Genomic DNA, 25,379 nt, shown 5'->3' with positions numbered 1-25,379 from the left:
GGGCTAAAATATAACAGAAACAGGATAAGGATATAACAGAAACAGGATAAGGATATAACAGAACAGGATAAGGATATAACAGAACAGGATAAGGATATAACAGAACAGGATAAGGATATAACAGAAACAGGATAAGGATATAACAGAACAGGATAAGGATATAACAGAACAGGATAAGGATATAACAGAACAGGATAAGGATAAAACAGAACAGGATAAGGATATAACAGAAACAGGATAAGGATATAACAGAACAGGATAAGGATATAACAGAACAGGATAAGGATATAACAGAAACAGGATAAGGATATAACAGAAACAGGATAAGGATATAACAGAAACAGGATAAGGATATAACAGAAACAGGATAAGGATATAACAGAAACAGGATAAGGATATAACAGAAAGAGGATAAGGATAAAACAGAAACAGGATAAGGATAAAACAGAAACAGGATAAGGATATAACAGAAACAGGATAAGGATATAACAGAAACAGGATAAGGATATAACAGAAACAGGATAAGGATAAAACAGAAACAGGATAAGGATAAAACAGAAACAGGATAAGGATAAAACAGAAACAGGATAAGGATATAACAGAAACAGGATAAGGATATAACAGAAACAGGATAAGGATATAACAGAAACAGGATAAGGATATAACAGAAAGAGGATAAGGATATAACAGAAACAGGATAAGGATATAACAGAAACAGGATAAGGATATAACAGAAGGGCTAAAATATAACAGAAGGATAAAAATTAAGGATGAGGATATAACGGAAACAGGAGGAAACTAGAACGGCACTCAGTGGAGAGCATACCTCCGCCTGGTTGGCCATATCACTCAATAGTGAAGAATCACTTTAAAATTCTACTAGCTGGATCCGGATCCGGATATTCAACAAAATTGAATCGATTCTTCCTCGTCACACACACACAACCTGTCCAACAAGTTTCGTGCAAATCCTTCAATAACTTTTTGAGATCTCTTGCTCTATGTTGGTTTTAGCCCCATCTCCCAATGGTGAAGAATCGCTTAAAAAATTAAATAATTCTCATATCCGAATCCATGTTCAGATCTTCACCAAAATCGAATCGCTTTGTCCTTGTCAGACACACAACCGGTCCACCAAGTTTCATCCAAATCCGTCCACAACTTTTTGAGATATCCTGCTATGTATCGTTTTTGGCCCTAACTCCCAAAGGTGAAGAATCACTGAAGAAATTCTAGTATCCGAATCCGAATCTTCACCAAAATCTAATCATTTCGTCCTTGTCACATACGCTACATCTCTGCCAAATTACGTCCGAATCCATCAACATCTTTTTGAGATATTTTATTCACAAACAAACAGACAAACAGACAGACAGGTGTGAAAACATAACCTCCATCCACCTTTGGTGGTGGAGGTAACTAGAACGGTACTCGGTAGAGCACATACCTCCGCCACAGGTTGAACACTTTACATTTTCTTTCCCATTCATAGGTCAAATCTGGATACGGACCTGAATTAAAATCTAATCGGTTGTTCTTGTCACCTACCCAGCTCATTCGCCTAGTTTCATTATAATCCATCCACAACTTTTTGAAATATCACGTTATATATACTTTTTTGCCCTATCACTCAATGCTGAAAAATCACTTGTTTTAAAAACTCGTATCCGGATCCATATTCAGATATTCACCAAAATCGAATCGATTCGGTATTGTCACACACCCAATCTGTCCACCAAGGTTTTGTCCATATCCATCCATAACTTTTTAAGATATCCTGCTATATATAGTTTTTGGCCATAGCCATCCATAACTTTTTAAGATATCCTGCTATATATAGTTTTTGGTGCTATCTCCCAATGGTGAAGAATCACTTTAAAATTCTCTGATCCTGATCTGGATTCGAATCTTCACCAAAATCTAATAATTTCGTCCTCGTCACATACCCAAGTTCTCCATCAAATTTCGTCCGAATCCGTCCACAACTTTTTGAGACATGCTGTTCACAGACAGACAGACAGTGGCGAAAACAGAACCTCCATCCACCTTCAGTGGCGGAGCCAATTACTACATTATTCAGCATTTTGGAATAAACGAGATGGAATCATATGGAAATTTTAAAAAATCCATGTTTACATAAAATAAAAAGTAAACAAATAGCCAAGTTCTAAATGTTAAAGACTATAATGTGATGAACAACCAACTGTTGGACAAACGTACGAAGCAGAGACAGCACGGGAGAGCTGGCGCAAGTTGTCCTTTACGGTAGGTGTAATCACATATCCAATTTCTTCATAAGGATCAAGCTCCCCCATGGGAAGCCAGTATCCAGCCACGAGAGTGTGGCCTCCCCCAGGTGGTTCCGGCAAAGGCTGGAGCAACAGGCCACGAGCATCACGACCAAGGATATGAGAGACGATCAGCTGTTCAACTGATGCCTGAGAAACTCGTTCCAGCTGGCTAAGGAAGCTGAGGCAAAGGCCCTCGTACAGGGAGCGACGGAGATTGCCACACGGGTTGTCCGCGGCATACGCCAAGGCCCGGCACAGCGAGCGCAGCGAGTAGTGAGGAGCTCTGCCGGTACCGTCCTTAAGCTTGTCACGTGCAATTTCTCGTACGGCCAGGTACAGCCTACAAGAATGGGAAGTTGGAGCATTCAAGATTCCATTTCATAAAGTCGACAGGTGCCTCCACATGAGGGCAAGTATTCAAGAAATATCAAAAGTTGAGCAAATGTGAGAAACTTATCAGCAACGATCTGCAGACAAAAGAACAGTTATCAAAAAGTTTTGAGACAAGGATGTTAACAAAAACAATACAAACGTATTCTTGTACAAAGCAGGATCATCACCCTCAACAACAATGCTCAGTTTAACACAAAATGTTGTACACCGCTCCTTTCCTGTGCCATCTCCAGGCGCTGCATGATGTCATTGCTGGGCACCGAAGAAATTAAATAATTTCTAATTATTTAATTATTTCATTATTTGATTGAATATGAATGAATGATCGTTTTAAGGCCATTTTCCCCGCAAGAGCGGGGGTTAGCCTTGCGGGCCCCATGACAATCATGGTTCCCTGTTTGAGGCAATGTTTTTACGGCCGGATGCCCTTCCTGACGCCAACCCTTGGTCACGCTCTTACGATGCGCAGGGATACGGTGTACCTATTCTAAGCCGGGGTACACACCAGGATCATTCATCCCAGCAAGCTGGTACTCATTTTGCCGACCTCGGAAGGATGACAGGCTGAGTCAACCCCCCTGGTGTTAATTTAGCGATCGACCGGGATTCGAACCCAGGATCCTAGGATCCCAAGCCAGCACCCTAACCGCTAAGCCAACACCAGGCTTTATTTTATTTGATTATTATTTATTTATTGATTTATTTGATTAATGACAATTTTTTCCTTTCTCATCTGGGCAATATCTCAGGCATCTTTTGAGCTTCAAATCTGATATTTGGACACAACAGTAACCAATTGATGTGGCTATAAAGGATATTTTTGATTTATTGATTAATCAATTCATCGATTAATTTTTTATTGATCAGTCAATTAATCGATTAATTATTTAATTTTTGAATAATTAATTATTTTAATAGTTTTCAAAAAGTAACAGATTCGGATGAAACACTGGCGGTTTAAGTATGCCATTAGCCAATTGATTAAGAAATTAATTATTTTACAATTATTATATATTTATTTTAATTTCACAATTAATCAATCAATTCTTGTACACCTCTCTCTCTCCATATACCGTCTCTTTGAGCTGCATGGCAGTATTGCCGGGTGCCAGAGGCGCCCCCCTGCAATATTTATTTATCACCTGGAGGATATTTATTTATTTGGCATGGGGGCGGTGTACTTTGAATGTATCTGTACTTTCCGAATAATGTGAATAATTTCCGAATCATTAAAGGGAAACTTCCCCGAAGCTGCTGCAAATGTTTTCCGAAGCATCGTCAATCATTCGTCATCCACAAATTTGGGTGGCCGGAGGTGAGACTTCAGATGCCTGGTAACAAAAAACCTGAAAACAGTTATGCAAATCCAAAATAATGTGTAAAATGGCCTCGACCACCGACCCTGGAGTGACCGAAAATCGAAATTCTGGAACCAGGCTTGATGCATCATCAATGAGAAATCATTGCATTTCTGCATAAACGAAATCAACCACCACAATGGATCAAAATACAAGGCTTCGTATTTGAGCAGCAGCCAAATAATGCTGCTACTAGGCCTTTGTGACTGCACCAAAACGCACTTGGAACGCAATTTGGGAGACGGCGCAAACAAATGTGAGAACAACGATCATCGGGAAAATTTCTGCCCAAGCTGCATGACAATCCCCATCACTGGTTTTGGAGAAAGATAGAAGGTTAATATCATTTATGCGTTTTAACGTCATGAACATCCTGTTCTCAAAAACGTGTAGGGATGTGGACAGAAAAGCATACCGGACAATGCTTTGCACAAGATGAGGTCTCGCTCCGTGTCCGGCCAAATAACTCGACACCATGACAGTCAGATCAGCTGGCTGCTCTATCTCGTCTACAAAGATCTCTGTGAATCTGAAGCATGAAAAACATACACCATAACCATGAGGGTACTGTCCCAGCATGGTGATTTTAGTGAGGCTACAGAAGTGTAGGTATGCAATGACATCAGTGCTCTTGGAGGTAGGGAGGGACAGGGGGCGTCAGGGAATCGAGTTGCAAAAACATTAGGCTCGAGCCATGGGTTTGAAGCACTGTCCATCAGAAAAATCAGAAAATTCACTGGTCACCTTTTCAAAGCCGAAAGGTATCGGCACCAATTTGCTCGATATCACCACATCATCTCATCCATCACCCACCGGTTACGTATGCCCGGCGGAAGTTCTTTCTTTCCCACATCCGTCGCTGGGTTCATGCAAGCAAAGAGGCGGAAGTCTGGATGTCTGGGGATTGGCTCAGAGTCCCCCCGGTCCAAGAGAACAACAGAAGACCCAGCACTTTCCAGCAGACCAGCCAGCCCTTCTAAAGTCTCAGCCGAGGCCAGGTTTATTTCGTCAAGCAGCAACCAGTCCCCTCGTCGGACGGCACGCACGAGGCCGCCCTGCGTCAAGCAATCGTACAAAGGATCACAATGCAAATCAATTAGTTGGCCCAGGTCCACAGAGAGTCCCAAAAATATTTATCCCAACCAATGCAGTTACCTCTACGAAGCTAAAGAGTGGTGCGGAGTCAGCAAATTTGAGTTGTCGCTTCACTCGCCTGAGCCTCACTCCCAACTCCTTCCAGCGTTCTCGCACCTGCATTGCTGAACCACAAAATACAATGTGCATGGTTTTATCCTAAACATATATGTCTATGGCACACCTTGTATTTTATTATATATTTTTTTCTGCAATTGGCCACAAAGATAAACCAAAACAAAGGCCTCTACAAATAAAATCCACCAAAATTAAAAACATCCTGAAGATCCTGTACACCGCAGACACAAATGTGCCTTGTACCAACAACACCTCCAAGTTGTCAAGTACAAAGCACATTTGTGGTTGGGCATATTTCCAGTATTACTCTCAAGAGTGGGCGGCTTCCCTCAAGTGTGCAGCATGTCAGTGACAGGAAGTGACATCAGCTTAAGCTGCCCATCTTTCGTTTCCTTGTCACAAATCCAACGTGTCCACTAAATTTTGTCCGAATCCACCCACAACTTACTGATATATCCTGCTCACAAAGACAGACAGACAAAGAGAAGTCAGACAAAGAGACAGGGGTGAAAACACAACCTCCGTCCGCCTTAGGTGACAGAGGTAGCAATACAAACCTTCTGCAGAAAGCGGGCGACAGATTGCAGCACGCTGAACGTGCAGCATAAGAAGCAGCAGTCGTTTCCAGAGACGCTGACGGGTACAGGAAGCGATGTGGCCCAAAAATCCAATATTTTGGCGCCGAGAAAACGAGGTGACAAATAACTCCTCAAACGCCTCGCGAATGGGGAGGATGAGCGCACGCGGCTCCGCCGGGCGATACCTGTGGAGGGCCAAAGTGAAGGCTCTCAGCATGATCCCTAACCACGACACATGACATTCAAGTACCAGATACGTCACGTCCAAAACAATAGATGATGGACACCGACCGACTCACCCGCCAAGCAGCTCGGTGGAATCACTGTGCTGTCCCATGTTTATGGCACGGAGTTTTTTGCCAAGGAGGCGTGCAAGGTGCTGCACGGTGCTCGTTTTGCCGGTGCCAGTCTCACCCACCAGCAGCACGGGCTCGGCTCGACACAAGCATCCTGACAACTGCTCAAGTAACACACAGGCCGGACGAGTGTCCGCAAAGACACCCTGTTCCCTGTGTAATGGCAATGCATGTTTAAGTCGAATCATTTTGCTCTTCCATCAATCCTCAACGTGTAAAAAGTCAACTTGGGGAAAATATTTTTCATTTCATTCCTTGCATTTCTTCAACAAAGCATAGCAACAGAGGTGCGGACGGCATAGTTGAAGGTTATATCGGGGAAACACAGAATATCAGGAAGTTAGACCAATCACCTCGTAATTTGCACAGCCTCCTGCAATTTCCGCTGCAGAGTGATCCGACCTACAGTGACGTGCGTCTCATCCACAGAGATGGCCGGCTTGTAATGACGGCAGAAGTAGTCCACCTGGGATTGTGAAATGAAAGCAACAATTGCACAACTTCCTGTTCCTCCACCAGTCCCAATGAGGGTGGTTCCAACATTTGACCTGGACTTCCGTTTAATATGGCAGAGTAGGTAGTGTATACGAGCTTGCGATCAAACAAGCAGACCGTTTCTTTTTTGTAGGATATATCGTACTATAATTTGAGAAGTGCGTTTGCGTTTATTTGGGTTTTTGACTTCTCTGCACTCCATAAGGGAATGAGTTGAAAAACTTCCGGTTGTACCCAGGGTGTAGATGGGAGGCTCTCTCGTATTCTGTTACAGAGCGTCGGTGTTGCCGAAGCAGTTTCTTGGCAGGGTTTGTACTGGGAGGTTTGCCATTACCAGCAGGAGTTATGGCAGGATTTTTTGGAATTTGTTCAGTGTTCTGGCGATAGCTCGCCTACTCTTTGTGAAGGACACCGTAGGATCTTTAACGTCCACCAACTAATGCCAGCAGGCGGAAAGCCAGGTTTAACGTCCATCTGAGGGACGGCACACGGATCGACAGATTACCCTTCCTGCAAAACACTGGGATGACAGTTTTTAGTTCGGTCGGGATTCGAACCCAAGCTAGACAGCTTAGAGGCGAGTGTGCGTACCTCTGGACCACGCTGGCAGCCCAGGGAAAGTTTTAAGAATTGAAAAAAAAAAAAAATCAGACTGAGAATTGAATCTCAGCGAAAAGAAAATACAAGTCCATGTCGAATTTGAAAAGCCCTCATACTTTCAGGAAGAATAGGATAAAAATACATGGGAGAGGGTGTAATGAGGGCGAATCTGCTATAAAAGACTTACAGCGGAACTTTGTTGGACAAATGCTTACCTTCTCTCGTATAACATTCAGCTCGACACCGATGGTCTCTGCCAAGCTCTGGCGCATTTCGGCTAGAGGTACAGCCGCACAAAAACAGTCCAACGCCTCTTGGAAAATCGGCAGGGTGTTCACCTCAATCGAATTGTTGAACCAACCGGAAACCCGTTCGCACCACTTTAGAAGGTCCCTCAGCGAGAACGGGCGACCCACGGGACTACGTCTCCGTGGTCGTGGCTCAGTCGCTGCACTGCAATCCCCTTTGTCCTCTTGCTCGTTGGCAGCCCCACCAGCGATGTTGACAAAGATCGTTACAAGACGGTCAGCTACAGGCCCAGGAGTTTTGTAGCGAGTGGTCAGGACCTCATGGAGTTCCTGCTGGTCCATAGCGTGAAGGACAATACGAACCCAAAGTTTGTCCAGCAATGTGTGGCGAGAACCACGGAGGCAACCTGCTTGCAGCCTAAGAGGAGAAAAAGAAAGGTCAGGCCTGCCTATCCCACACAATTCCAGTCGGTAACAGCAAGCTGCAAAAAGCACAATTTTCAACAATTTAAATGTCCATTTCAGTAACTTACCAAAATCGATGTGTAAAAAACAACGTCGTTCTTCGTACGGCCTCACTATGGCTTCACTTTGCCGAATTACAGAAATTACCTGTACATGCATGCGCTTGTGCGTATTTTTGTTAAACACAAGTATTTATTTTACAAACTTCGAAATGAGCTGTCGTCCAAATTTTACCATCGGTTACCACCGGCAAAACCAGACCTGTACGGGTTCCTGTGCTAACATCCGATTGACTTGAAAATTGAACAGCATTTGTATATTTTGTCACTAAATAGGGAAACTAACGATTTTTGAGGTCAAAAGGTCAAAGATCAACTCAAGGTCAAACTTCGAAAATCATAAATTTTCATCTGAAAAATCGTCACTTTTCATCCTATTGACCTGAGCTTTGATCAAGGTCGTCAATTTTAATCTTGATGAAATGGACAATATGATGGATCAATGGCAACCTTTTGGGGGAGGGTTCGTGGGGGGCGGGGGGGGGAGAAGGGGTGGCTTGTCTAATTTTTAAGCGATCCTTCACCATTGGGAGATAGGGCCAAAACCGATATATTGCAGGATATCTCAAAAAGTTGTGGACAGACTTGGACGAAACTCGGTGGAGAGGTTGGGTGTGTGACAAGGAAGAATCGATTGGATTTTGGTGAAGATCTGAATATAGATTCGGATACAATAATTTTTTTTTTTTTTTTTTTAAGTGATTCTTCAGCATTGAGAGATCGGGCGAAAAGCGATATATAACATGAGATTTTAAAAAGTTATGGACGAGTTGAATAAACTTGGTGGACGAGTTGGTTTGGTGACGAGAACAACCTGATTAGATTTTGGTTCAGGTCTGAATCCAGATCTGACATATCAGTGGGATACAAAATAAACCATTCAGCCTGGCAGAAATATGCTCTCTACCGAGTGCCCTTCTGGTTTCAAACTTTAATATCATAGAAAATAAGCCTTACAGTTTTTATTAATTTACTAGTACTAGGGCATGCCCGTACTATATATATATCTAAAATTATATCCCCCCCCCTCTATTTACATGAAATGGTTTGGTCCATTCGCAAAGCCAAAGCGAACGGCTTGCGAGTACGGTGACAATCCCCCCCCTCTATTTACATGAAATGGTTTGGTCCAAAGCGAACGGCTTGCGAGTACGGTGACAATCCCCCCCCCCTCTATTTACATGAAATGGTTTGGTCCAAAGCGAACGGCTTGCGAGTACGGTGACAATCCCCCCCCCTCTATTTACATGAAATGGTTTGGTCCAAAGCGAACGGCTTGCGGAGTTTGGTAAAGAAATCGCCATAGCGTGCACAAACGCGCAGGAAAGCGAAAGAATCGCAAATTAGTTTTAATTAGTTTTAAAACATAGTTTAACGCCAACATAGTTTGCCAACGTGAAATAAATGAATACGCTCTCAAATGTGCCGTCCGAGGCAGAGTCTGTTCGGCACGTTCGGCACACATGATAGCTCGCTGCTCTCTGATTGGTTGAATCGTTTTTTGGACATAGCTCGGTAACTACTTCTCCGATTAATATGAAACCTTGAAAAGGCACATCCTCAGGTCCCCAGCAATATACCTGGCAAGTTTAAAGTATATCGGACCCGTGGTTGTCGAGAAACAGCGGTCACAGACACACAGACATACACACAGAGATTACTGGAATTATAGATAGACTAGGGCATGCCCGTACGTGGGTGCAATGCCCGTACGTGGGTACGTGGGTACGTGGGTGCGAGTACGGTGACAATCCCCCCCCTCTATTTACATGAAATGGTTTGGTCCATGAAATGGTTTGGTCCATTCGCAACGCCAAAGCGAACGGCGAACGGCTTGCGAGTACGGTGACAATCCCCCCCCCCTCTATTTACATGAAATGGTTTGGTCCATTCGCAACGACCACAGAACCCCCCCCCCTCTATTTACATGAAATGGTTTGGTCCATTCGCAACGCCAAAGCGAACGGCGAACGGCTAAATCGCCATAGCTCGGTAACTACTTGTCCGATTAATTTCAAACCTTGAAAAGGCACATCCTCGGGTCCCCAGCAATATACCTGGCAAGTTTCAAGTATATCGGACCCGTGGTTGCCGAGAAACAGCGGTCACAGACAAACACACAGACATACACACATACACACACACACACAGAGATTACTGGCATTATAGATAGACTAGGGCATGCCCGTACTATATATATATCTAAAATTATATCCCCCCCCCCTCTATTTACATGAAATGGTTTGGTCCAAAGCGAACGGCCTGCGAGTACGGTGACAATCCCCCCCCCTCTATTTACATGCAATGGTTTGGTCCAAAGCGAACGGCTTGCGGAGTTTGGTAAAGAAATCGCCATAGCTCGGTAACTACTTGTCCGATTAATATGAAACCTTGAAAAGGCACATCCTCGGGTCCCCAGCAATATACCTGGCAAGTTTCAAGTATATCGGACCCGTGGTTGTCGAGAAACAGCGGTCACAGACAAACACACAGACACACACACAGACACACAGACACACAGAGATTACTGGAATTATAGATAGATAAAGGCCTGTCAAAAATGTGGGTCTGAAGTCAAGTCTGAAGCCTCGGTCTCGGGTCCAGTGTGCTCTTTATTTATTCGACATCCTACGGATGTAAATGAACACTCGGTTTACTCTGCACACATTGAGCATCACGTGCAGTGAATTTCACCTCCCTGCGCCGTGTATTTATTGTTATTTTTAAAAACGCTTCTGTACACCCCCCTTGAGGCTAGGTTTGCAAGCCACCGTCTACATTTCCAATAGAAGACGCGAAATTGCTCTTTAATGGAAAATGGTTTTTGAGTTTGCTTTATCCTAAAAATAGACCGTAGTGAACACACATTCATGTTGAAAGTTTGACCATTAAAACCCAACTCAAATAGTCGTTATGAAGGGGGACAGACAAATGTACACACACCAACAGCTCAAATTTTTTTTACCAAAAAAGATGAGTGCCCGGTAGGGCATGCAAAAACAAAGTTAACTTGGAGCCCTGCGTTATGACATCAGGTGGGCAAAAGCAAGTGACAAAACGAGCAATCGGATTGAAAGGCAAAAACCGAAACGCCAAGTAAAAGGAACGGACAAAATAAATAAATTAATAAATGCAGAAAAAGAGACCAAGTGACCAAGAATAGCAGAGGCAACAACAAGGAGAGAACAAAGGAAATTGTAGGGAGCCTCAATCTCGCAAAACTTCAAAAAACACACGATAGGCAAACCTGCAAGTAGCAAAGAGTTGGAACGTGGGAGCTGCGCATAGCAACTCGGCCTGGCCAGGTATCTGGAGCTTTCCACTCTCCAGTAAGGGCACGAGCGTAGAGATGAGGTCCGTTGGAGCGCAATCCAGGTCTTCCAAAAGAAGCCAACATCCACGGCGGGCAGCAAAGGCAAGGACTCCGGAAACTTTTTCAAACTCTCCTGGTACGTCCGTGCACCGGTACCCACCCAGCAAGGCCTAAGATTCGGTACATACAGGCATACACATAACTTAACGAGGAAAGCAGTCATACCTTTCCAATGAGGAGTAAAATCCAATGAACTGGGTATTCAAAGCAAAGTTTTTGTTCCCCAACGATGCTGGAGCAATGTCCCACAAGTAAACGGGCATATTAAGTCTCCCCCTACAGGATAGGGGAAGGCTTATACCTGTTGTTTCTACAATTGGTGCCCCCAATTTTAATGATACTCAAACAAAGCAGCAAGGCCTGTTGATTTTTCAATGGGTAACTGCTAGTCTATATAATAATACGCAAAAGGTGCACGGTTAACCAAAATAAGCTCCTTCCCCGCTGCCTTTTGCCCGCCGCAACCCTTCCCAATGGACTGTGGGGCCCCTACGGAGTGCGATATTTCGATTTTTGTGTCACAGTCATTGAAGTCGGTGATCGACTGAAATATGCTGCAGTGATCGACTGCAATCTACTTGAAGCACCGGCTCCTTAAGGGAGTGGCAAATAAGTTTCTCCCGGACAAGTTGTACAACTTCCGGGAGTTTGATTTATTATTTAGTGATAACATCCAGTTTTTAAGTTAAACCCAAAAGTTTCTTTAACCCGTAGGTTTTTTTTCTTCCCTTTTTTCTGCCAATTTCCGAGCTGTATCTCGGAGCAGGCTGGGACTTTCGGAATTACATTTTGCATCAATAATGGGAATACAAAGAATGTGATAACAGAATTTTTGTACCTTAAAGTAATTTTTAAGGTCATGACCTAATTAAAGATATTTTAACATTTTTCACCAAAACTCGACTAAAATCTAATAATAATAGTAATAATACATTTATTTTATATAGCGCTTTTCAAGAAGCCCAAAGACGCTTGACTTTTTGTGCCCGGTAGGGCTAATCTAAATAGGGCTTTAAAAAATTTTAGCCCTAAAAATAGGGCTAAAATCTATCCAATCGGAATTAAATTGCGCTCTCTATATAGCTTAGAACCCTGGTGTTGGGCTAGCGGATAGGGTGCCAGCTTAGGATCCAAGGATCCTGGGTTCGAATCCCGGTCGATCGCTGAATTAACGCCAGGGGGGTTGACTCAGCCTGTCATCCTTCCGAGGTCGGCAAATTGAGTACCAGTTCACTGGTAATTCCCTGTTTGTCGTTAAAGGCGGCAAAAAGGGTTGGCGGCAGGAAGGGCATCCGGCCGTAAAACATTGCTTCAAAAAGGGCACCAAAAAAACAACAACAACCACGGTCCCCAAAAAGGCCAACCCCCGCTTCGCGGGGAAAAATGGCCTCTAAACGGTGGGTTTTTTTGTTTTTTTTCTCTATATAGCTTAGAGCAAGGTGCATTTACACTTAATTTACGTCACACCCCTCTGGGTTAAAGGTCAATGTCAAATGACGGTCTGAAAAAAAAATGCGGTTTTTGTCATCGCTCAATTTTGCAAATGTGGCATATCAATTACCGCTTGCCCTTCCAAGTTGTTCTTGTTTCACATTAGTGTACCTGCACTGAAATTGTGCACCTGGTATTTAATTAGTGTCCTTGACCTACTTTTTCGGATTGTGACCCAATTAACAAAAGACACCTTTTTGATCACAACTTAAATAATGTTCCTCCGATTTTCACGATGTTGAGTTTTAGGGATAGATTGTAGATGGGGACACATTTTCTTAATTTACTCTATCCCTAAATGTTGAAGGGCAAGGTCATATAGCAGTCCGAAAATAATATGGCCATCATTGGATTGTAGGTGCCGACGGGGATCTCTTCATGATTGCCAATGTCTAGTACTGTGATGCCCTTGTCTAATTTTGGAAATACTATATATTGTTAGTCGAGTGTCTTTTGGTAAGGAAGGAAGTACTTCCATGAAGGTGCTGAAGACCGATTGGATCAGCAGTTAGATGTTCGATCCAAAAGATTTTCATCCATTAGCAATGCCTTTTTTTTTTCTTTTTTTTTGTATACAAGATCGAGGCTCGTGAAAGAGCTAACATTAATCACACAGAAAGACAAACCGACACATAAAACATATAACATGGGGAGCGGTAGACAAGATGGGGCGAGAGGGGGAGGAACTCAAACACAACATCTGAGAGCAGGGTCATCGAGAGATCTGTGGGAGGGAGAGGGCTTTGGGGGGGGGAGGCATGGGAAAGGGGGGGTGGGAGAGGTATAAAACATATGGACACTGCCAGGACTTCCAGGAAAGAAGTTGGAATTTCAAACAAGGTGGATCTGGGGTGAATTAGTGGGGGTAGAAAAGATCAAGGTTTTGGATGGGGAAAGATAAGAGATGGTGGTGAACAGCTGTTTTAAAGACCTGGAGGGAGGAGTGGGATTGAAGGGAGTGTGGGAGTTTGTTCCAGAGGCGGGAGAAAAGAGGAATGAAAGAGTGAAGGTGAGCAGAGAGCCGAGATTTCGTCAGTTTAACCATCAGATGGTTGCTGGCAGATCTTGTGCGACCTGTAGGAATATTTGGGGGACAAAGCACAGAGAGAGCTGGGGGAGCAAGGCCGGAGAGATATCAATATCTTTTATTCAATTCAGAGAGATATCAATTCTCTTCAAAGGTCAGGTCCACAAGAGGCCGAGTAAAATGTGTCCGCCAAACAGTGGGGAGGGGACACGACAGGTGCGGTGAACACAGGTGCACACACAATATTATCATGGTTACCAAACACACACCGAGTGGTAAATCAAGGTCGAAGCGATTATATTCAAAGCAATGAGTAAAACATTCTAATTGCTGCTGAAAATGACAACAGAACCAAAAAGGACGCAACAACCTACCCGACTATCCGTCTGATCACCAAGCTGCACAGTAAGAAGTCTATTGCAGCCGACATGACCAGTTTGCGTCGCTAGAAACTCCACCAAAGCAGTTTTTCCACAACCCACGGGCCCCTCAAGCAGCACAGGGCGGTGCCCGGAAACCGCGAGTGCCAAAGAGCGCAGATGGCGCACCGTGGAGGACACCATTACAAGAGGCAGGTGCAGCGAAGGCAACCGCTTTTCATCGACGGCTACAGGAGACAGGCGAGAAAGGACGACTCCACAAACATTCACAGATGCGGTGAGTTTACTGGTGACATCACCGGTGGGCTCATTACTCCCATCGATCGCTGGACAACCAGCAATCGGCAGCTTCGACTGTCGCTTCTTGGAAAGCCCAACACCTTCGCCCGATGACTCTCCATTTTGACCAGGAAAGCCTTCGCTCTGCATCTCATTGAGGTCTTTCTCCCGCTGAAGAATTTCTGCCAAAAGCCTGTGGGCCAGACAAACCAAAGATTCACTTCACATTTGTCCTTTCACAATGCTGGAAATTTTGATCTTACGTACAGCAAGTTCTGATGTCCGTAGTGAGACATGGCGAATGAAGGTAGAAGAGGAGAGATTAATATTGAGGATAGAGCTGAGGATGACGAGATGGATGTGTGGGGTAGTGTGGGCATAAGGAAGTGGCTCCAAGCAAGTCACACCGAGAAACAGTTGGGAAAAAGAAGAGCAAGATGATTTTGGCATGTGGAGGGAAGGCGAAGGTGAGTCGGTCAAGAAAGTCAACGGTTTACCGGATGAAGAGACGAGACCTGGAAGGATGCGATCAGTAGAGACCTGCAGTTGTTGGAGTTAATGAAAGAGAATGCTTTTGACAGGACTACGTGGAGAGGGGCCATCAGCAAACCAGTCCCTTAACACAGGGAAATTGTCATTAAATGAGTCGTAGAAGTAGTAGTCGTTGTTGTTGTAACTTACAGCGCACGATATTCAGCCAACTCTCCTTCACCCAATATCTTGTTCAAGAGTTTGTCCTTCTCAGCATCGCTCATCTTCGTCACGACGGCCAAGCTTCTCGCTGCAAACCTGTGCAAAACCAAGAGCGACGTCACAAACCCAAGTGAATGAATGAATGAATGATCGGTTTAAGGCCATTTTCCCCGCTAGAGCAGGGGTTAGCCTTGCGGGCCCCATGACAATCATGGTTCCCTGTTTGAGGCAATGTTTTTATGGCCGGATGCCCTTCCTGACGCCAACCCTTGGTCACGCTCTTACGATGCGCAGGGATACGGTGTACCGATTCTAAATCGGGGTACACACCGTGATCATTCATCCCAGCAAGCTGGTACTCAATTTGCCGACCTTGGAAGGATGACAGGCTGAATCAACCCCCCTGGCGTTAATTCAGCGATCGACCGGGATTCGAACCCAGGATCCTAGGATCCCAAGCCGGCACCCTAACCACTAAGCCAACACCAGACGTCAAAAACCCAAGTGAAAAAACAAAACAAAACAAAAAAAACAGCCTCGTTTTCCGATTCCTGTTCCTGTTCCGTTCGAAATATAACATTAAATTGATACTAAAGTTGTTCCTCAATCACAAACTGACAATCAGACAATCAGACAACCACAGCCATGACAACAACAATGACGTGTTATAAAACATCCGTTTTCGCTTGTTACCTTCGCAAAAGCGGAAGGTTATGTTTTGATCGCTGTGTATTTATTTGTATGTCTGTGTGTGTGTGTGTGTGTATGTTATTCGCATAACTCAAAAAGTATTCAACCGAATTGCATGAAATTTGGTGGGATGATTGGTTATTATACGGGACACATTTGATTAGATTTTGGGAGCAATCGGGTCAAAGGTCAAGGTCAAGGTCACGAAAAGGTCAAAATCGTATTTTTGTTGTTCTGTTCCCTACACTCCCATGCCAAGTACAGAACAGTAGCTGCGGCGAAGGTATGCGCTCTACCGAGTGCCCGTTCTAGTTACTTCTTCATTTATATTCACAGATAGACATGGAATACGTTTCTGAAGTACACCATGCTGTCTCTTGATTAGATCCGTCAGCAAAGCGACGGATAGACGTGTCGAGGGTTATTTAAAGCTCAACTAGAACGGGCACTCGGTAGAGCGCATACCTTCGCCGCAGCTACAGCTACCGCGCTATGGTAAAAAGACGATTTTGACCTTTTCATGACCTTGACCTTGACCTTTGACCCGATCGATTCCAAAATCTAATCAAATGGTTCCCGGATAATAACCTATCATCCCACCAAATTTCATGCGAATCGGTTGAATACTTTTTGAGTTATGCGAATAACATACACACACACACACAGACATACAAATAAATACACAGCGATCAAAACATAACCTTCCGCTTTTGCGAAGGTAAAAATGAGACTTAAAAAAACAAAACCCGTGGGATTCAGCATGTGCCTTCTATATGATCATAAGTGTAAAGCATCAAAAACCTACTGTTATTCCTATACAAGAATACTCGGCCCATTCCATTTCACTTACCAGCGAACAGCTCCTTCAGAGTGCTGCAGCAGTGGGACACACGCGCTCCAGTGCCAACGTGCAGCTGCCGGGCAAACACTGGCCAGCATGTAGGTCGCCCTCATCAGCTCCGCAAGCGCTACGGCCATGCTGTCGGTCGCCTCGTGGAGTGCGGCAATTGTCCGAGTGGCCACCTCCTTTGCAGCCGTATCCCAGGAACCTCGCGCACACTTGGTGGAGAAGAGTCGAGCAAATGGTGGTGGGGCCGAAACAAAGTACCGCTGCACAAAACTGGTTGAGGGAGCGGGAAAGGTAGGGATAAAAAGGAAAAACCATTGGATACAATATCACAATAAGACCGGGGAATAGTATTTATATGGTTTTTTTTTTTTTTTTGTATACTAGGTCGAGGCTCATGTAAGCGCCATTCATTATGCTAAATTATTGACTGTCAGCCATTGGAACCACAATGCACCGTGAACGTCTGTAGTAGTTTCATCTGTGAAAGGCTGATTATAATCGTGTAATGTGCGGAGCTTGACGTCCGACGTCAACAAGTTTTTCAGGCACGTCAGCAACAACAACAACAACAACAACATGCATTTTAAGGCCATTTTCCCTGCTCGAGCGGGGGTGAGCCTTGCGGTCCCCATGACAATCTTCTCCATTTTGCCCTATTTTCTGCATCTCTCCTTGTTAACCCCCTTGCCCGCATTTCTTCTTCCACCATCTTTAGCCAAGTCTTTCTCGGTCTTCCCCGTCCTCTACTTCCTTCTTCATTAACTTCCATCACTCTTCTCAACCAGTCACTTTCATCCTTCCTCAACACATGACCAAACCATCTCAACCTGTTCCTCTTCACAGCATCAATCACAGGCAATATTCCCATCATCTTTCACAATTCATAATTTGTCTTCCTCTCTCTCAACGATACTCCGCACATCCATCGAACCATTCGCATTTCCACCCTTTCCAGCCTACGTTGCTGCTCTACGTTCATTACCCATGTCTCGCTCCCATAAATCATAACACTTCTCACACATGCAGCATACACCTTTCCCTTCAGCTTCAGCGACACTCTCCTCCTCATCAGCACGCCACTCAGTTCCCGAAACTTCTTCCATGCACATCTCACTCGAGCAACCATTGCCGAGTCTGATCCACCTTCTCCATTCAGCATGTCTCCGAGGTAGCAAAATGTTTTCACACCTTCCAGCTTCACGCCGTCTCCAAGATCCAACTCAACATTTCCTCCATCTGCAGCTCCCTCTGTGCACACCTTACATTTGAATGTAGCTGCCACACTGGTAAATGACCCTCTCAGACCACTACATTTTTGATGAACCCACTCAGCGCACATTGTACATTGAATGGAGTTCACTCTGACACCCTTCCTGCACACAGCACACGGCCACTTCCCAGTTCTTTCCACCTCACCACATGCTTTACCACTTGCCATCACCTTCGTCTTTCCGATATTCACCTTCAGACCTTTTGTCTCCATACATTCCTTCCACTTGTTCATCTTTTCCTTCAGTCCATCCATACTTTCTGCAATCAACACCAGATCATCTGCATACAACAACTCCCACGGTAAACCCTCCTTTACGTTCTGAGCCAGCACCTCCATCACAGCTACAAATAGTAGTGGACTTAGTACCGACCCCTGATGCACTCCCACCTTCACCTCAAACTCGCCACTGTTCCCGTCCTTCGTCCTTATAGCTATGCGCGCTCTTTTGTACATTGCCATCACTACTCTGATCAACCATTCCTCCACTCCTAACTTCCTCAATGCCCATGTCAATACTTTGCGTGGAACCCTATCGAATGCTTTCTCCAGATCAACAAACCCAAGAAACAACTTCTTCCTCTTCTCCATGTACTTCTCCTGCAACTGCCTCACAATGAAAAGCGCATCTGTCATTCCTCTTCCTGGCATAAATCCAAACTGCATTTCGTCGATCTTCACTTTCTTCCTTATCCTCCTCTCCAACACCCTTTCCAATACCTTCATTCCATGCTCCAATAACTTTATCGCTCGGTACGAGCCACACTCCAGAAGGTCACCTTTCCCCTTGTATAGAGGGACGAGGGTACTCAGTTCCCAATCCACTGGAATGCGGCCTTCTTTCACCACCAGATTACAGATCTCTGTCATTCTCTTCACACCCCAACTTCCTGCTGCCTTCAACATATCTCCCACAACTCCCGTCGGCCCTCCCGCTTTTCCACTCTTCATTGCTTTTATCGCTTCCTCAACTTCCTTCTCAGTTATCTTCTCTGCCGGTCCTAAAACTGGGTTACTCTCGATGTTGCCATCCCATTCATTCTCTGTATTCAACAGCATTTCCATATATCTTTTCCATCTTCCTTTAATTCCATCTGGGTCGACAACGATTTGTCCCACTTCATCCTTCAAGCAACTCACCCCCATCACATCACACCTCTCTTTCGCTATGTGCTTTGCAATCCTGAATACTGCTTTCTGACCCTCTTCCGAATCCAAGCGTTCTCCGAACATTTTCCTACATGCCTCCTGCGCCTTTGCTACCTCTTTCTTTGCAGCCTTCTTGGCTGCCTTATAACTTTCATGCTCTGCCGTTTCTGCTCCCGTACCCTTCGCCTTCTGCCACTCCTTGAACTTCTTCCTCTTCTCGTCAATCCTCTTTCCAACTTCATCATCCCACCACCATGTTTCCGAGTGCCTCGGTGGTCCTTTTGTCCATCCACATACCTCACCAACGGCTCCCAACGGACTAGTTTTCATTGACATCCAACCACTTTCAAGCTCAACCACATCATCCTCGACCCTACTCAGCCTCTCTTTTAATGCCTCCCTTACTGTCACCTCTTTCAACCTCCACACCTTCATTCTCGGTTGGTACTTCACCCGCCGAGCTCTCCTCGCACCTTTCACCCTTATGTCGCAGACAACCAAGTGGTGCTGTGAAACAGCCTCCTCCCCCGGGATCACCTTTGTGTCCCGGAGGTGCCCCCTATCTCGCCTACGCACCATCAGGTAGTCAACGGTTGTCGTCGACCCACCTGACGTGTATGTAACAAGCTTATTATCCTCTTTCTGGAACTGAGTATTACAAATCAACAAATCAGCTCCATCAGCAAACTCCAAAATCCTTTCACCTTCTCCATTTCTCACACCATATCCCTAACCCCCATGAACTCCCTCAAAACCATCCATACTCCTTCCCACATGTCCATTCAGGTCTCCTCCCACCACAACAACTTCCTAATCTTTCACGTTTTCCATCAGCTTCTCTATCGCACACCAGAACTTGTCCTTCTCTTCATCGCTTCGACCAACCTGCGGAGCATATCCCGAGATGACGTTCACGTTCACCAAGAGCTTTCCAATCATAATTTTCACCATCATCAACCTATCACTCACTCTAGTCACACTCACCACACTGTCTACAAACTCCTCAGAAAACAGGACACCAACACCATTCACGCCCTCCGGGCACCCTTGCCACACAAACTTGTATTTCTGTCCCTGCCTACCCTTCACCATTCTCACACCACTTCCCTTCCATCTCGTCTCTTGCACACAACATATGTCCACTCTTCTTCTGACCAATACTTCCACCACTTCTCCTGATCTCCCTGTCATTGATCCTACATTCCATGTCCCAAACCTCAGAAACCGATCTCCACTTCGGGCTGCACCCTGCCCATATGTACTTGTAATTGTCATGGTTCTCTTTTAGAGGCAATGTTTTTATGGCCGGATGCCCTTCCTGACGCCAACCCTCTTAGTCGTCTCTTACGACACGCAGGGATACGGTGTACCTATTCTGACCAGGGTACACACTGGGAAACGTTTAAAACATGGAAATTCTGGCGGGGTGGGGGGGGGGGGGGTCAGCATCACGGCTGCGGTTTAAACATATTCCAACAATATCCAAACAGAACCATGAAAACCATGAAAAACAATCCGGGAAAAGTCTCCAAGCGAGAACGTGGATTTGAGAAAGAAGGAGCAGAGGCGGAAGAAAAATGAGACGCTGCACCCTTCATGACAATGCACAATTGTTGCCGACAAACGATGTCTAGCTTTTACGATGATCCGGGAATATCCAAACCTGCACCGCTGCTGGTTTTTTACGATATGGTTTGGATATTCCCGGATGTCGGCACGTCAGCGATCATCGTAAAAGCTAGACATCGTTTGTCGGCAACAATTGTGCATTGTCATGAAGGGTGCAGCGTCCCACGATGATCGCCAACATGACGCAACCTAATAACCAATGAAACCTCAGCTTTCAGCTGAGAAGATTTTGGAGAAGATTTAAATGGAGAAGATTGTCATGGGGACCGCAAGGCTAACCCTCGCTCTTGCAGGGAAAATGGCCTTAAAATGCATGTTGTTGTTGTTTCAGCGACTTCCGGCCGTAGCGTTCGATGGACTGACGTGCTCTTCTATCCCATTAAAGAGTGTCGGACGCATCCCCTGGAAGTTAGCATAAGAGCGCTAATCTTCTGCAGCAGGAAGCACGAACACGTTCGGTTGAATGCTCCCCGAGCCGGCCTTCTCTCCACCCACGGCCTTTACTTTCGCCCAGCACGCCGTCGGTGCTGTCCCGGCACCAGTAAAGTCTGGACAGCAGTGCTCAGAGCTTTCACCCTCATCATCCTGTGCCTGCATTCTTCTTCATAGTCATTTTCTTTTCCAACAATTGTGTCATCGACGGTCTTGTCGTGTAGGCAGTTGACAAAATGAGATTGTGCAAGATTTATAACCGACGGTCTTGTTACCTCGCTTCAGCAAACACCAGCTAGTGTGCGACAGTTGACAAGAATACATTTACCAACAATGGAAATGAGGTGCAGCTGATGTTTGAGCCTTTTCCCTTCATCAGAGTGAAAGAGAGGGCTGCAATAGGGCTCCTCTGCTTTGTTGCGATGAAGGGCCGATGCTCAAAACATCCTCTGCACAACATTTCCTCAACTTTTAGTTGAGAAAATGCATAAACTTCTCAACCAACGTGGACATGAGCTTTCAAAGAGACAAGTATTCCCATACGAGTCCTCCAGGCCTTGCTCAATCCCAAACCCAACGATAAACTGTCATCCTGGAGGTTGGCAGGCAGGGTGTTACAATAATGTGCGCGCCGTCCTTTGGAAGGGGACGTTACTCCAGTTTTACCATCTGTTAACATTCTCTTGCGGATAGTAGAGATAGCGCAGTAGCTATAAATTTAAAAACACTACGCCATTGAGTGCCACACACTCAGGCCAAGTTCCACAACTCTACGCTGACCAAAGGCATTGCTTCAAGCAACACCTGTGATAGAATGTCAACCAGTCCAGAGAAAGTTTTGAACAAGGAAATGTTCACAATCGGTTGTGGGCATCCTGAGAACCCCAAGAAAGGGAATAACAGCAGCAGAACCAGGAAGCTTACTTTTCGACATCTGGACTGATGTGCAGCAACCTTGACAGCACAACGCACAGCCGCTCATGTCGCCCAAGTATCGCTGAAGTTCTATATCGTTCTCCTTCATCAGACTCGGCGTCCTTCACACTTTCTTTACATTCATTTAGCTCCAGCCTCACTGCAGATCCCACTCTCTCCAAAAGCTCAAGCAACAGGGACCGGGCGAGCCGCGGCACCTCGAGAGCGCGCTCTGGGTCAAGAAGTAGACTCTCAAGTTGATCCAGCGCCATAGCTGGATCCTCCATTCCATTGGCCTGCGGTGACATCAGGATTACATTCAGAGTCCTATTGCAAACAAGTAAGAAAAAAAAATAAACATATCAGGATGGAATCCCCAAAAAACAACCAAACAAGGTAGGAATGACACCAACATACAATGAATGAATGAATGATCGTTTTTTTTTTTAAGGCCATTTTTCCCCACTAGAGCGTGGGTTAGCCTTGCGGGCCCCATGACAATCATGGTTCCCTGTTTGAGGCAATGTTTTTATGGCCGGATGCCCTTCCTGATGCCAACCCTTGCTCACGCTCTTACGATGCGCAGGGATACGGTGTACCTATTCTAAATCGGGGTACACACCATGATCATTCATCCCAGCAAGCTGGTGCTCAATTTGTCGACCTCGGAAGGATGACAGGCTGAGTCAACCCCCCTGGCGTTAATTCAGCGATCGACCGGGATTCGAACCCAGGATCCTAGGATCCCAAGCCGGCACCCTAACCGCTAAACCAACGCCAGGCTCACCAACAACAATGACACCAACATACGACACCAAAAATCCTTTTACGGATTGTCATTACGACATCCTTTGACATTCTTCCGTCTCAACCCCATAACAAATGTAATACACAATTGCAAATCTCATTCAAACCTATACTAACCCACCTAAGTTTATAAATCCAAGCAGACATTATATATAACCGGTACCGGTAACATTACCATCACGCTATTTTACCGGCAATCGTTTTTGCGATTCCAACGTCATCACTGGTGCCGATTGAAACATAATATAGACACGAAGATTAGACTAATAACAGCAGATAAGCTTTAAATGCAACGTTCATCGGAACCGGAACCAGATGGCACTGCTAAAGAAACGTCACCGGTACCGGCTATATAAGTGTATAACCGCTGCCTTCAGAGCCACGAGCTGTCATTTACCGTACTCCGAAGTAAGTTAAAACATTCATAGATGGTCGAATAATATCTGGTCAGTTCATTTACGTGTAATTTAAACTCGCTTGCCATTTGTCACCCACTTGATTACTCTGTGGCTAAAATCATTTAAACCACCAACTGTACCTGTTCGTCTCGGCAGATTTCCATCAAAATATCCGGCGGCGTTTCTTCTGAAGATGCCATTTCGTACAGATTCGAAAATATTGGGAAACATAAAATGCTTAGGGAGACAATCAGAGTAAAGGTGTAGCCACGTTTGGTTCAGTGACCGGCATGCTTAAACAGCCACCACGTGGGACGCTTCAGGAAACACGCGCCATTTCCGGTTACCCTTGGTAACGATGTTACACAAGTGAATTTGGTGAAGCACAATCATGTCAGATCAACAACATTGTCGAATCGAAGTCGAAATTTTTACGTTTAAATTTTCTTTTTCAATTAAACAACGTATTGAAGTGCAACAGTCGGACTAACAAAAGCGCCGATGTACACCTCAAGTAATTGTTACGCTAATATTATTGTATGGCATAACTGTAGAAAAAAAAAGAAAAGCAAGCTCCATTTAAAGATAGGAAGTTGTGCTTCCACACATGTGGATATGGAGCTGCATTTGTTGTTGAACAACGCGGAGAACCGACCATAAAGCCGGCGGTCCTGCCTGAATTATTGTGACCATTCCTTGGAAACGTGTCGGGCCGCACCTTGACCACACAAGCCCCACTGATGGATTAAATTAGACGTTTTGTTTCGCATTTATAGTTAACTAGCAGTATCAGTCACCTATTGAAAAATTAATGGGCTGGGATGAAAAGGTTATTTGAATTGTACCGTACAGAAGAAGAAGAGGAGGAAGTAGTGGAGGAGGAGGAAGAGGAGTAAGATAAGGAAGAAGAAGAGGAAAAGAAAAAGTAGAGGAAGACGAGTAATCTATCTATAATTCCAGTAATCTCTGTGTGTCTGTGTGTCTGTGTGTGTGTCTGTGTGTTTGTCTGTGACCGCTGTTTCGCGACAACTACAGGTCCGATATACTTGCAACTTGCCAGGTATATTGCTGGGGACCCGAGGATGTGCCTTTTCAACGTTTCATATTAATCGGACAAGTAGTTAGCGAGCTATGTCCAAAAAACGATTCAACCAATCAGAGAGCAGCGAGCTATCACGTGTGCCGAACGTGGCGAACAGACTCTGCCTCGGACGGCACATTTGAGAGCGTATTCATTTATTTCACGTTGGCAAACTATGTTGCCGCTATGTTGGCGTTCAACTATGTTTTAAAACTAATTAAAACTAATTTGCGATTCTTTCGCTTTCCTGCGCGTTTGTGCACGCGATGGCGATTTCTTTACCAAACTCCGCAAGCCGTTCGCTTTGGACCAAACCATTTCATGTAAATAGAGGGGGGGGGGGATTGTCACCGTACTCGCAAGCCGTTCGCTTTGGACCAAACCATTTCATGTAAATAGAGGGGGGGGATATAATTTTAGATATCTATCTATAATGCCAGTAATCTCTGTGTGTATGTGTGTATGTGTGTATGTGTGTATGTGTGTATGTGTGTATGTGTGTATGTGTGTATGTGTGTATGTTTGTCTGTGACCGCTGTTTCTCGACAACCACGGGTCCGATATACTTTAAACTCTCTCAGATCTCTCGATGTCTCCATGTCTCTCGGTCCCTGCTCTCAAATGTTGTGTTTGTGTCCTTCCCCCTCTCTCTCCCCATCTTGTCTACCGCTCCCGATGTTATATGTTTTTGTGTCGGTTTGTCTTTCTGTGTGATTAATGTTCGCTCTTTCACGAGCCTCGACCTTGTATACAAAAAAAAAAAAAAAAAAAAAAAAAAAAAACTTGCCAGGTATATTGCTGGGGACCTGAGGATGTGCCTTTTCAAGGTTTCATATTAATCGGACAAGTACTTACCGAGC

At 44.9% G+C, this 25,379-nt stretch overlaps 1 protein-coding gene across 1 annotated transcript in view; it reads right to left on the bottom strand.

Moving 5' to 3' along the window:
* The window catches only part of MDN1 (midasin AAA ATPase 1), a 125,963-nt gene extending 102,197 nt beyond the window's left edge, over positions 1–23,766 (bottom strand). Inside the window, exons 1-14 of the mRNA XM_068117494.2 lie at positions 23,579–23,766; positions 22,243–22,529; positions 16,839–17,108; positions 15,287–15,394; positions 14,321–14,798; positions 11,303–11,538; positions 7,499–7,949; positions 6,542–6,654; positions 6,132–6,341; positions 5,812–6,017; positions 5,198–5,301; positions 4,856–5,097; positions 4,458–4,571; positions 2,221–2,631 (exon numbers count right to left, since the gene is read on the bottom strand). Of these exons, the coding sequence (XP_067973595.2) occupies positions 2,221–2,631; positions 4,458–4,571; positions 4,856–5,097; positions 5,198–5,301; positions 5,812–6,017; positions 6,132–6,341; positions 6,542–6,654; positions 7,499–7,949; positions 11,303–11,538; positions 14,321–14,798; positions 15,287–15,394; positions 16,839–17,108; positions 22,243–22,529; positions 23,579–23,638 (3,290 nt within the window). The 5' untranslated portion in view covers positions 23,639–23,766. The remainder of the gene's footprint in view (positions 1–2,220; positions 2,632–4,457; positions 4,572–4,855; positions 5,098–5,197; positions 5,302–5,811; positions 6,018–6,131; positions 6,342–6,541; positions 6,655–7,498; positions 7,950–11,302; positions 11,539–14,320; positions 14,799–15,286; positions 15,395–16,838; positions 17,109–22,242; positions 22,530–23,578) is intronic.
* Between the last annotated feature and the right edge of the window lie 1,613 nt (positions 23,767–25,379).

Source organism: Myxine glutinosa, chromosome 5, assembly GCF_964187855.1.
Source record: "Myxine glutinosa chromosome 5, kmMyxGlut1.1, whole genome shotgun sequence".
NCBI classification, from domain to species: domain Eukaryota; kingdom Metazoa; phylum Chordata; class Myxini; order Myxiniformes; family Myxinidae; genus Myxine; species Myxine glutinosa.
The sequence above is the reverse complement of the archived record's forward strand: the minus strand, read 5'-3'. Positions and strand labels throughout refer to the sequence as shown.